This window comes from Micrasema longulum, unplaced genomic scaffold (genome assembly GCF_059751315.1).
Source record: "Micrasema longulum isolate JH-2025_06_02 unplaced genomic scaffold, ASM5975131v1 h1tg000695l, whole genome shotgun sequence".
NCBI lineage: Eukaryota > Metazoa > Arthropoda > Insecta > Trichoptera > Brachycentridae > Micrasema > Micrasema longulum.
The window spans coordinates 86,366-100,170 of NW_028277891.1; the positions used below are offsets into that span (position 1 = coordinate 86,366).

Here is a 13,805-nt window from a genome sequence, read left to right on the forward strand (position 1 = left end):
TTTGATGTTTTAAAGATAATGTCGGTCAAATGTCCACCACGGCATTGTTTAATCCGAGGTCCGATTTTCGTTAGTTATCTGATTAGATGAGCAAAGTAGGGTAAAATAATTTACTACCCTTGCAACACTAACGAAACGTCCATTTTGTTTTCTTCGACAATCTGACAGATGGAAAAATATTTTTTTTTTTAAGTAATGCATATGCTACTTACATATGCATTTGTTAATTACACGTGAAATGTGATACCATCCTGTTTCTTCAGGATACCGGCAGTATTTCTACACTTTAAAACGACACAACACGGCATAGTTGAATTCAAATCGGGACTTGCGTACCGAGCGACGTCTACAAAGAAAAAAATGGGTCAAAACGTAAAACTACTCTTTTAAGAGTAGTTTAGTCGCTTTCTGTTTGAAACGCGTTTGCGGTTTCTGGAGTATTCTTAATTCTATGTGTGGCAATATGTCTTCTTGCTCTTACTGATTGTTTCTTCTTGCTCTTACGTGGTTTCGTTTATGTACAGATAATGTTTCATTTCCTCACCTTATTTACTTGCATTATGTTTATTTTGTCATTTTTGGAACTTTTTCATAGTCTTTTAATTTGTAGTGTATCTTAATTTCTAGTGTGTTTTTGAAAATAATATAATAGTTTAAAAATATAAATACGTATGTAAATAAATATTGTTATCTGCATGTCCCTAAATATGAAATAAAATTATGTGGAATATGTTTTCAATTTAAATAAATAAAATATATCGTGGGCATACAAGGAAATTGACTAAGTGACAAAATCAATAATGTTCAGGGGAGCTATTTTAGTGTTTTTCTAGAGTTCAATGAGGAAGTTCAGTGGTTTTTTTCAAATGTTTTATTTGTTAATAGACTGTTAAACTAAGTCAATTTTTTTTTTTTTAATTTTTACATGTATTATCGGCGCTACGATTTTTTAAAGTTTTGTATTTCTGAAATAACTCCGCGTGTGACGTCAGAGGTTCATTTCCGCTTATTCTCATTCAGTTCTTCCCATTGGTCCAGAAGCGACAAGCAGACCGGAAATCTTCCATAGCTCTCAGATCATAGGTTGATTCACATGAACCAGTGACGTCATTTAAAGTAGTGCGTTTTTATCAAAATATTTTTTATTATTTTTTCTGTACATTTTCAAGAAACTTTGCGGTACAATTTAATGCTCTAATTTTTACCCCGCGTAAGAAAACATTTTTTGTATCCAATTTCCCGTAGGGCTGAAGTTCCTCAATGAGGAAAGCTTCTCAAAGATCAGATTTTTCTAGTAGGTGGTTGGTAATTTTACATTATTTGTACGGTATTTTCAACTTTGATGTAAAGTATAATTGTATTTAAAATACATTATTACTTTTATATAAAAAAAAATGGAAAACTTAGTTAATTTTACCTGTAAAATTTGACATGAAATTTTTCATATAATCATTTTTGATTCGTTCATTGAGGGGGGTAGTATTTTATTTTATAACTATAAATTATGTTTTTGAGATTTTTTATTCCAATAATTAATTTTTTATACTTATGAAGGTTATAAACACAGAAATACAAAATAAATTATAAAGAACAAATAATTGAGAAGTTTTACGTAATAATCTAATGAATATATTTGATTAATGAACTTATCATAAAAAAACTGTATCTGTCAAATACAAAACGTATACTAACTTTCTAACTCTTTACTGGTGACATTACCTATAAGTAAAATTGACCAACTGTTACTTGGTCAATTCTTTGGATCTTAAATTAACTAATAAAAGTGACTATGTGTGTTGGTCAGTTTTACCTGTCTTAAATCTGTGAGGTTTTATCAAATGGTCACATATTTTACAAATGATTTTTTTTTTGGAGTGTCGTATCGACTTGGCATTTTTACCAGTCAAGCATTATGCTAATACGATGTCAAAAAGTCAATAATCTCAATTTCGTCATTTTTGCAAATGGTCACTTTTAAAACCAGTGCCGCAGCGGCAATTTAAACTATTGACACATTCAAAATTATTACGTACCTACATCAAATTACGTCATTTGACAGGTAATTTTAAAAATCGCGAAAGATTACTCCTCCGAATTATTGATCTATTTAAGTTTTCTTAAGTTGACAACATCATGAAATTAGTAAAATTTATAAAATTCCTACCTTTCCAGAATATTCGCCAGTAACTCCGATGTATTTTCTTCCAAATTCTTCGTGCAATCTTTAATTGTCAATTCTTCCCTCATTCCCTTGTACAATAATGGCACTGGTCGGAGAAAAAGCAGTTTAACAATCGGGTTGACACATTCCGTATCATATTTAGATTCGTATTTTTCATCTTTCGGACACAAACACGCGGCGTCTAGTTTTTTATAATCGAAAATACCGGCCATTAGCGAGACAAGTGACAGTTGATGTTGAGTTAAAATGCGCGGTAATTTTAATAACATGGATAAATCACGACCACGTTCAAAGGTGCAAGCGATTATGACCTTTGATTGTTTTGGTTTATTAGTAATAACAAATAGCATTACGATGGGAAGTTAATGGTTATTTTCAATTGTCTATAAAGAAAAAAAGATTTTTCCATTTAAAAAATTGAATATTTATTTATGCAAAAAAAAGTATCCTTAACTCTTAAGAGGCCAAGAGCCCCGTGTTGAGTTGGGATACAACAAAATAGAAAATGGAAGCATGCATAATACTAAAGAATACTACAAATAAAAATTATTACTTCTTCTTTTTCACATCCGCTTTTAAGTGGAGCATGTGGACATCACCAGTTGCCTCCAGGAGACCCTATCGCCAGCCAGCATTTTCGCCTCTTCCAATTTCAATCCAGCGCCCCTTAATTCCGCCGAATACAGTCGAAAGATCGTCATCGACGGCCTTCCAGGACGGCGTGAGCCTGCAGGTTTAAAGAACAGGCAACTTGGGTTTACGTTCTCCTGAGGCATGCGCAGCACGTGACCAAGCAGAGTCCACCACCGCATCTTCAAGACACTCATTATAGGAGGCTGCTGCGTCCGTTCTCGGACTTCAATGTTAGTTATAAAATCTAATCACTTTATACCTAATATTATTACATAAACATAAATTTAAATAAAAATCTGGACAACACGCCTAATAGTACTATATCTTAATATATGCAACGTCTCGCAGAAGTCTCCGGCAATAGTCTCTTCCCTTAGACCAAATCCAAATGTATAAACTTCTCCTGAAAATGGCTTTCGTTTTGGAGAACTTAATATGGCTCCTACCCCAGTTAGAGATTGACAGAAGACACAAGGTTGCTGTTTAATCCATATTTATTACATGGCGAATAAAAAATGAATTATATTGCGCGAGTGTTACAGCGATACGGAGTTTAACTCAATTCAATTCATTTATTTAAATATAACATATACATTACAAGCATACATTCAATATTATAAAAAAATACATGAAAAATTCTCATGTCAAAGTAGTAGGAGAATCCTGATCTGGAAAACCCCTTCGGGTGCATGGAACAGATCAATATCCAGAGAGATGTTGTTCAGCATAGCGGTAGCCCTTCCAACGGCAGGGTGCTCCTGTATATCGGAATATGAAACAATCTATGCTGACACTGTCTTAGGTAATTATCAGGAACATACAAACCAATGCTCATCATAATTTCAGGATTATCGACCATACCGCGCAACAATCGATAAAAATGTAAAGCCAAATATACATTCCTTCTAGTCTCTAAACTGTTGTAGGCAAGCATACCCTGGAGAAACTCGGTTGGGTAGAGCTGAGGATAATACCCGCTCTTTCTCATGTGGAGATATCTCAGAAACTTTTTTTGGATTTTCTCTATCATAAGAGAGTACTTCAGTTCATGTAGACCCCAAATTATCGAGCCACTCTCGAGTCTACTTCGCACCAAGGAGTTGTAAAGAGTTTTCAGTACGCGCGTATTTTATAAAACCCTGGCAGTATGCAGAACGAATCCTAACATCTTCAATGCATTACCACTGATTGTCTCTATGTGTTCATGAAATGTCAGGGTGCTTACAAATCTAACGCCCAGATCCTTAACATTTGATGTTCGTATCAGATTCTGGTCATTCATTTTGTAGCCAAAAAATAGAGTTTTTTGGGCCCTAGTGAAAGACGTGACCGAACACTTGGAAACATCAAACCTAAGTTTGTTACGCCTTCCCATTCACAAATATTAGATATATCTGCTGGAGAAGACTGAACTGGCTGCAATAGGACTACACGCTGGAACTGAGTAACTGCGTTGAGCTGACTTTTTTTTTTTTTTAAAAAGAAATATTTGCGATTTTTCGATTAACCCAAATATTTCATTTCGAGAGCCATTTTCAACGAGTTATAAACAACTCACTATTAGAAAATGAGAATCAAGTTGGGGTAGAGTGGGATTCGAACCACGGACCTTTGAGCCGTGAGTCCGAGACACTAGCCACGGGACCACAACTTGATTAAAAAAACTTGTTAATCTGACTGGTCAGGCTGACTGGCCGGATCTCCACGGTAAAACGATGTTCATGTACTGCAGGACGATATGTGCAATACTGTTAGACTTACAGAATATGTTGCATTAAATAAAATATAAAATGATGACTTGCATCGTCGGTCGTTGGTCTATATTTCAGAGGAAATGATTTAGCACATAATATGTATTATCGATCATGGACTATAACCCCAAATACGTTTTGAACAGAAAATCGATTTAGTACTTTAGTAATAATTTTTTTGTTAGGATTCGATCTAGACATTTTTATGATCCCAATACAGGAGAAACTTGACCCCAAAATAGGCACAAAATAAAATTAACAATATTTTACAAATAGTATTTATTCAACAAACACAAAATAAAAATAGAAAATACTCATAAGAACTATATTACATATTAAACTCCATCTTAGAACAGGCTGAGCCATGTTAGATGGAGACTATTCCAACCAGAGGACGCTCCGTATTCATTTTGTCGTTCAATATTTTATATAGATTGCCTGGTATTAAATATGTACTTATTTATGAAATAAATTTATAAATAAATAATAGTAAATATTACATGTATTTTTTAATCAATTTGTTGTGTCTTTATTTCCAATCTTTGATTTCTGGTTCTTTTCTGCACGGCAAACAGGCAGAAAAAAAAGTTTTTACAAAATGGCAATATTTCTACGGCATATTAGAAATCACGGCGGCCTCCGTGGTGTAGTGGTCAAGACGCTTGATTCACGCACGGAAGGTTCCGGGTTCGATTCCCGGTGAGAACACAAAAATTAAAATGTGATTTTTCTCAAGCCTGGGTGCTCTGTGATGTAATTCACCACTGTAATTAGGCCTCCTGGCCTGTTGTGGTGCAAAAAAATAAATGTATAAAAAAAAATAATTAAAAATCACAGTAAAATAGTACAAAATAACAGATTATAAATCCCTCTTTGAATAAAAAAAAAAAAAAAATAATATATTAAAATTGAGTATGGCAAAAATCAATAGATTTTTATGAAAATTGTTTTTAAATTACTTTATTAAATAATAAGTTATTTTGACAATAATCAGTTAGGCAGACGACTGCACACAATCTAGATAAACCTATTAACACAAAAATGTTGTAGATTATAGGAATTGAATGTTAAAAATACATTCATTCTCCTCTACAGATGCAAATCGTAGCACCTCACGAGGGCCCAAAACAGCAAAATACTGAGTTTCAAGAATAGGTGTCTCAGAAGAATCTCGGGTGTGCAGTAATGAAGTAATAAGTGAACGGACCCAGCAAACTCCGGTGACAATATTCATCAAGCAGATGCGATACGGTCGGCCGGGACATACACTGCGGATGCCTCCTGAGAGCCTCATCCACGCTTGCCTACTTTACATGGCATCGGGTTCTCGTCGACCTGGACGTCCACCGCTGACTGTTCGTCGGCAGTTTATGTCAGAACTACGGGACGCGAACCAGATTCGGGAGGACGCACATAAGCTGGCAGCCGATGGAGATGCACGGAGGCTCTTTGTGGACGCCATATGCTCCAACTAGGGAGCGGACATGGAATGATGACGATATGTTAAAAAACTATTATTAATATTATACACAATCAACATTTGGCGTTGCAATTACGCTCAACTCTTTCAGCTCCATACAAATACAGGTAACCCCCCGTTGATCGCGAGGATACGTTCTGGACATGGCCGCGATAAGCGAAATTTCGCGATCAACGGGGGTCTTTTTACGGAACTCTATCGGATAATTTTCAGCTGATTCGTCAATCATTTTAAGGCAATGCAGGTTTGATGATTTTTTAAACCGATCAAACCAACCTTTGTAATAAACTGCTTTTAAGTAAAAAAATTAATGATGCACAGTGTGTAATATGGTCACTTAAATCAGCCAACGACAGGTTATAAGCCCTGTAACTACCTAGACTTCTGTATTCTCTTCTAAAAAATGTGTTCCCTCTCGGGAAAATTTAGATCTAAAATGGCAAAGGTTACGCCATTCGAAAGAAATCTTCTGCTTATCAAATTCCTAACTGTGTACGGACATCGAAGTCACCTGATCCTAGGACCGAGAGTCTTCAATGGCTTGCCGCAGAAGCTCAGGGAATAAAAACAATAAAAAAAATAGAAATAAAAAGATGGCTTATTCATTTCATTCATAATATCCGTACATCGGAGGCAGACAGATGCAAATCCAGAATTTGATGAAATGACATTTCGATTTTCGTATCCAGTTTATGACCATGTCCATTCATTTGGAAGAAATGCAAGTCTTAAAATAAAAGAACCAATGTATTGAGATATAAAAATACAAATTAATGTTATTAATTATTAGAAATCACTTAGAGAACGTAGATTCTTTAGGCTCGTGTTGAACATTTGACGTTTGGATTTGCATCCGTCTGTCTCTGAGGTACAGATATAGTGTGTTGAATACCCACTGACAAACTGAAAAAAATAGAAATTCCGGCCTCAATACAGGGTTACCTAGTGAGGCAGGTAGTTAGAAAATAAATGTTTAAAAAATAAATATATAAAACTGTTTTATATTGATACACGTTGCAAATGTCAAAATCCTCCAAGTCTTTTTTCTCAGTTTGGCTCATTTAGACTTGTGGTACTCTCGACAGGGCCAGTGTGATATATTGACCGTCCAGTTTCTTAGTTAGGCAAGTCAGAAAAAGTTACATGTGTTTCATTCATTGCACTGCAGAACCTACATCTAGAAGTTTCAGAAAGGTTCAATTAAGCGAGGTGTTTGTTCAATCTGCAGTGCCCTGTAAGGGCTCAAGTGGTAATCCTCACAAGGTTTCGGCTAAGTTTTATTAGGCTGAAAGCAAAGCTTTGCGAGTACCTCTTTAGCGGTAACTTTGCATGATTCTGACCAGGTACTTTGTTTAGTGTTATGCTCTGCCCACAACCTAAGTTCATTACGAGGACCACAGTAGGGCTCTGCGCCTATTGGGGCTGTCTTAGCTCCCAGCTTGTTACCATCAATATTTAAGTGCCCAGGTACCCAATTCAGTGTTACACTATTATTGAGAGTAGGTGTTAATAGATTAGATTTCAGGTGGCCATTATTATCTATAAATGTTGACATCTCTGACCAATGAACTGGACGATCGGTATCTACAGTAAGTGTCGGTCGTCTTCACAGGAGGCCTGCGGGATGTGGAACGGCCCAGAGATCTCCCACAGTGGCGGCCAGTCTCCTGAAGTGGGCCAAGGCAGTCCCAGCAGGGAGAAGCCCCAAGTGGACCGCATATAGCTCGAGGCAGCGAACGCCCTTGGTAGCGGGAAAGCAGACTTCAGTCAGTTTACTGAAAGAATAATTACACTATAATGAATCCATTTGGTGCCAATTTGGGACACATCACTTTTTATTGAATCAATATCTGGTCTCATTTTGGGACAGTTCGAGTTATTTTTTTATTTTTTACTGTCAAAATCATTGACGTTATTAGCGTGAAGAATCCAATTTGGGAGTAATTACTCTCCGTGTCATTTAATGATCTTTCATCATGATCATAATGTGTGACGAAAAAATGCTTTGCAACTGTGAAAAACACAACGGATATGTCGTCTCATTCGTAAATGAGAAGCATACATTCAAAAGTGATCTGTCCAAATTTGAAGAAAATAGGTTAACAACAAATTTTATAGTTCATAAAAGGATTTGTAGACGGTACCACCTGTTTCATGTACCAATAAGTAAAATACTGTGTGTTAAAAATGCTTTTTTTCGTAGGACTTTTTCAGTGTACAATACAAAATTTAAAGATATAGATTACACAAACATCACTCTGTCAGATTTAAAATTTACACTAAAAATGCATTATGTAACTTAGTAGACATTACAATAATAATTATGTGCATCTCCCCTCCTCTTCTTATCCTCTCTTCGTGCATCCTTGTCCTAATCCCACCCAATTTACAATAACTTACTGTTCCCCACTAATTTTACCCACTTTTTATTCTTATTTTTGTCGATAGATGTAAGTCCTGCACATGATTGAGACATTGTGTTTTTCTTTTGTTTTTTCCGTATTGAATTATTCACTAGGGATTCTTTGTAGTCATTATTACGTGCTAATATTTAAATAAGATAAAGTTCTTTTTTATAATTTTTTGTTAACATTGGTACATTTAATAATCTATGAATTAACTTATGAAATGTGGACATTTTGTGCGAAATATGATGACGTGTAGAATTATGGATTATGTTATCGCTGAATGTGGGCTTTCTAAATATACTGAAATCTAATTTACCGTTAATTAATTCCATTGTTAAATCTAAATTTTATTTCCGACTAATTCTAATGTAAATTGAATAGATTTATCTAAAGAGTCAATCAAATAAACTCTTAAAATAAAATATCTAAATCTATAAAAAAACTGGAGAGGAAGGACAGCAGACCGGCGAGAGTGAAGGAGACTCTTGGATGCAGTCAGGGCCCACCCAGGGCTGTCGAGCTCATGACGCTGAAGATGACAAATCATCAACACCAACTTGTGACAAAATAACAAAACTTTACAAAATCATAGCGATGATAATACGATGCATAAATATTACAAACTTAATTTTGGGTTAATTTGATAGTCTATTAACAAATATTGAAAAAGGTAAACTACTGAATGTCCCCATTGTTTCGCTTGCGAGTGCTTCTCATTATGAGTGCGATTCTGCAACGAATTGTGCTCGTTAAGCGAGGTTCCACCGTAGCTTACTTATAGTATTCCGCGGGGGTCTTGGCGTAGCTGGGCAGAGAGGCGACGGGCACCTGGCGCGGCCTCAGTGGCGCCCCCCCCGCGTCCTCCCACCAGAGCAGGTGAGCGTAGTGCAGCGACTCGTCCTTCCACATGCTGGCCGTGTGTCCTGCCCGCGTGTCGTTACACCCGCGCTCCACCATGCGCCAAATCTGAAACAAGTCCTCGGATATTCGTAGAAGGCTGCTCTAATCCCAGGAACATTCTAAATACCACTCCGAAAAGGCAAATAAAGCAGAGCCCGGGCGTTGTAAAACTCACAATCCACAATGTTCCAGATCTGCTATACTATATTAAATATTTAGGTGTAATGTTGGATTCAAAACTTACATTTCACCAAAACGCTAAGATGGTAATAAATAAGATTGCAAAAAAAATATCAATTTTGGGAAGGATCAGAAGATTTATTGATAAGGACTCCTGCAAAACTATTTACAAAGCAATTATTGAACCACACGTTAACTACTGTAGTAGCATTTTATTTTTATCAAACAAAGAAAACATAGATAAACTAACTGTATTACAAAATAAAGCCTTTAGAATCATTTTTAAAAAAAACAGACACACGAGGGTAAAGTCGATGGTAAATGAAATGAAATTATTAACATATAAACAAAGAATATTTTACAATACAATGATATTTGTTCATAAAATTATAAACTCTAATCAAAAAACAGAATTTTGGAAAAAAATTGATCGGAACCAGCATGAACACGATCACAATACTAGAGAAAAGAACAAAATTAGACTTCCATTTAGGAAAAAGGCAAAGTCACAAAATTCAATTTTATTTAAAGCAATTAAAAAGTATTACGAAATGGAAAAAAATATTTATGAAAAAAAAAACACATCAAAATTTAAAATAATTAAATAATAAACAATTTATAAATTAAATATATTTGCAACGTTATTATTAGAACACACATAACAATATGTATGATATGTGTGCCCTAATTTAAGATTTAAATAAATAAATAAATAGAGAAAATAATAATAATGAAGATACTATTATTTTTCATTTACAAGGAAGCATTTCCTGAGCAATAGGGTTGTTGATGGTTGGAATAAGCTGCCACAAGAGCTGATCTCAATGTGAAGTCTCAATGGTTCAAAAATAGACTAGATTTGTTTTCGGAAAAGTTAAAGTGCGCCAACAACTAACTTTCGTTTAAATAGATTTAAGCATATCAGCTTTAAGCTGCTCAATTAGTTTATGCTTAATTAGTTTTTAAAAAAATAAATTGATATTGATATGCGAAACTGAAGAAAGACTCAAGTCTTTATGAACAGTTTCGGGAAAGGGGTGGAAGCTTTCATTGTTCTACCCCAACTTGATTCCCATTTTCTAATAGTGAGTTGTTTACAACTCGTTGAAAATGGCCCTCAAAATTAAATATTTTGGTAAATCATAAGAATGCAAATATTTCTTTTTCTAAAGAAAAAAAAAAAAAAAAAAAACAACGGATGCAGTTAGAACGAGAATAGTCTATTTTAGCTACTTTCACACTATTATGTCTAATGGCATTTAAGTTTGGGGTCGCGCAGCCGATATTGCTGCAGTTTTTGTTTTGCAAAAGAGGGCAGTGAGAGGTATTTACAACTTGCATTTTCGCAATTCTTTAAGAAAGGTTTTTAAAGAAATAAACATTATGATGGTATAGAGTCAGTTTATTAATGATAATATTATGTGTGTGCATAAAAATATATCTCTCTTTAAAAAAAATAGCGACAAACATAATTACGATACTAGAAGTAAAGACAAATTAGTAATCCCGAAATTAAAGCTAAGTAAGGAGCACATCTTTTGTGGGGCACTGCGTACGCTTCTAATAGAACACCCGACAATGTCCTAATGAGAAATTCCAGCCCAACCCGGAATTAAATTTTAAAAATGTTTTCGTGTACACGTGAATATTTAAAAATTTTGGCGTAGGATGAAATATCTCAAAAACGCACGCAAAAATAAATAAAACATGTTAAAAATAGTATTCATTTTAAAATCGTATATAATGACGTCACTCCTTATATCTATGTGTAATATTTCCGGTTTCCGCTTTAAAGCCCCCGCACCTTGTAAGGAACGTTTTGACCATAGAAAAAAAAGAGTATAATTTGACATTTCAACCAGAGATTATGTCAACTTTCTAGGTTTTTCTAAATCGAAACGTTCATAAAAACAACCATAACATAGAATTGAGCAAATTACGATCAACTAAATGAAGTAATCAAAGCAATATTCCATAGATTCTTGTCAGGTCAGTGAAAGTAAGGACGCCAATCGTTTCATGACGTCACTACTGAAAAGTGACACACTGATTACAGTCATTTGGCGCGGTATTTGATAAATGTAACTTTAAAAAATCATATCTTTGTAAATAACGCACAAATTAAAAAAAAAAATTTTTTTGCTTAGTTAAATAGTACGCTAATAGAAAAAAAAATTAGAAAACAGTGGAATTCCTCATTATGGCGGACAATAAATTCAAAAATTTTATAAAAGGCGTACTTCTAAAAAACTATTATTACGGACTAATCGAATAGATGGAAGACAGCAGTACATGGAACTGACCATTTTATTTTATTTGTGTTAATTTATTTGATTATTTTTAAAATGTTATTTTTAGAATGTTAGTTATAGAAATCTCTTTGTGTTGTTTTGTTTATTTATATATAGACTTTCAATAAGCGTATAAATTATAATTTAATGTTTAGTATTACTAGTGTTATTATTGTTATTATTGGAGCACATAGGGGAATTTGCTTATGTGTGCCCTACTTCAAAGTTTAAAGTTACTGTAATATTAGTATCATTTAGCCTCTTTGTAAATAAACAGAAACAATTAATACTAAACTAGGTACTACCAGAATACACACTACATAAACACCACATCTTACACACATCACTCCATACACCTCACTCCACGCACTACATTTCATACAAACAACAATAAAAACACAATCACTAGTAAATTCACACAAAGCACAAATTCTTCTTACATCTTGTTGTACTGTTAGATAGTTGTTTCATATATTGTGTTGTGTACGTAATTGGTGCTTTGTTAGGTTTATTTTTTGTTCGTAATATTGTCTAGATTTATATTAACATAGCACTGTGTGCACAACATTAAATTTAAACAAATAAACAAATAATTACATTGAAGAAAAATTAAATAATAATATATAAGTATTTAAAAAAATATTCCAAAGTTCCCCAGAGTCCTGCCCCATAAAGGGTTAGGGAGTGCTTTCACCGAGAAATTCGGAAAATAAAAAAATATATAATGCTAAGACCTTCTGATTTGTTTTACCTTTTTCCTGGACAGCATGTGGCTGCAATCCTCTAGCGAGGGGGCTGTGAGGCGGTGGGTGCTGCGGTCTATGAACAGGAAGTGAACCAGCCCCGGAAACTCTTCCACATACTTGCTCATCAAAGGCGAGGTAGCTCGTGTTAAGGCAAATACATACAGTCAAATTTCAACACATTCAATTAACAATATTCTGAGTTTGAACAAATGTTTGCGGACAAGAGTGGATTTCATTCATGGTCATTGAGATTAACAAATTATAACAGGGATGGAGAACCAACATTTACTTCGCTAAAATCAACATATCAACCGAGTCAGATTTACTGCATCTAAGGTTCTCGGAAGACTAAACTCAATTTTTTTTCTGCCATGTCTTTTTCTTCGACCTGTAGCCGTTCAATCCTGAACGTACGCCGGCTTAAGTTTGAAACCTGAGCACTCTGATACATGACAGATGACAGTAGACATAACCATAGAAAAACATAACAGTTGAACTCTCACGCAACTTATCAGGAATAAACCAGTGTGAATTCAGCAATGGTTGAAATACTTAATGATTCTAATAAAAATAAATGAAATTATTTGGCCATTCGGATTTTTGCACACCTTGGTTTAATTACTATTGGGGTTATTTTTTTATTATTTGTATTTTGTCACGGGTCGATTAAAATTTTTCGTAGGCAAAAATTTTGATTATTTTTTGGTACGTGTATTTGTACATACACAAATCTGGATTTCTCCCAAGGGGGAGTAAGTATATATTTTTATTTATATCCCTACAGAGATGGCGCTCCAACTCGCTTGTGAATGGTTTCTCGTTTAGTAACATATATACAAAAATCAAAAATGTTACCTGTGTGGATATTCGCTAATAAGCGGAATGGGGAATGTTGTAGTACCTACTTAAAGTGGCCACTTAACCCAGCCAATGACAGGTCATAAGCCCTGTAAACACTCGAATATCCATAATCCTGAATTTGAAAAAATTCTACCTCACCTCTGTAGGGATATAAATAAAAAAAAATAAAAAAAATTGATGTTTAATTTCCAAATCGTAATAAAATACGTAATCATTTTTTTGTAACAAAATAATTATTTAACGTAAATCATCTAAAACAATTTCCAAAATGTGTACAGTGCCAAAAAAATATTTATAATATTAGGTGTACCCATAAGTAATCAATTATTTAAGTGGCAACAAAAAAAAATTTAACTACATTATTAATGTTTAG

At 34.3% G+C, this 13,805-nt stretch overlaps 1 protein-coding gene across 1 annotated transcript; it reads right to left on the minus strand.

Moving 5' to 3' along the window:
• Positions 1 to 4,830: 4,830 nt before the first annotated feature.
• LOC148279603 (BLOC-3 complex member HPS1-like) lies at positions 4,831 to 13,193 on the minus strand. Its single transcript, XM_088229681.1, has 3 exons — positions 12,577 to 13,193; positions 9,230 to 9,420; positions 4,831 to 7,821 (listed from the first exon to the last, which is right to left on the minus strand). The coding sequence occupies exons 1-3, from the start codon at positions 12,694 to 12,696 to the stop codon at positions 7,653 to 7,655; spliced, it is 480 nt and encodes a 159-aa protein (XP_088085807.1). The 5' UTR covers positions 12,697 to 13,193; the 3' UTR covers positions 4,831 to 7,652.
• Positions 13,194 to 13,805: the final 612 nt, after the last annotated feature.

What these genes read in the sequence shown, in the direction of transcription:
- LOC148279603 (XM_088229681.1), bottom strand. Translation starts at nt 12,696, where the DNA reads ATGAGCAAGTATGTGGAAGAGTTTCCGGGGCTGGTTCACTTCCTGTTC. An exon ending in ACATGCTGTCCAGGAAAAAG is followed by an intron (nt 9,421 to 12,576) that starts GTAAAACAAATC and finishes GACTTGTTTCAG; the next exon opens with ATTTGGCGCATGGTGGAGCG. An exon ending in ACCCCCGCGGAATACTATAA is followed by an intron (nt 7,822 to 9,229) that starts GTAAGCTACGGT and finishes TTATTCTTTCAG; the next exon opens with TAAACTGACTGAAGTCTGCT.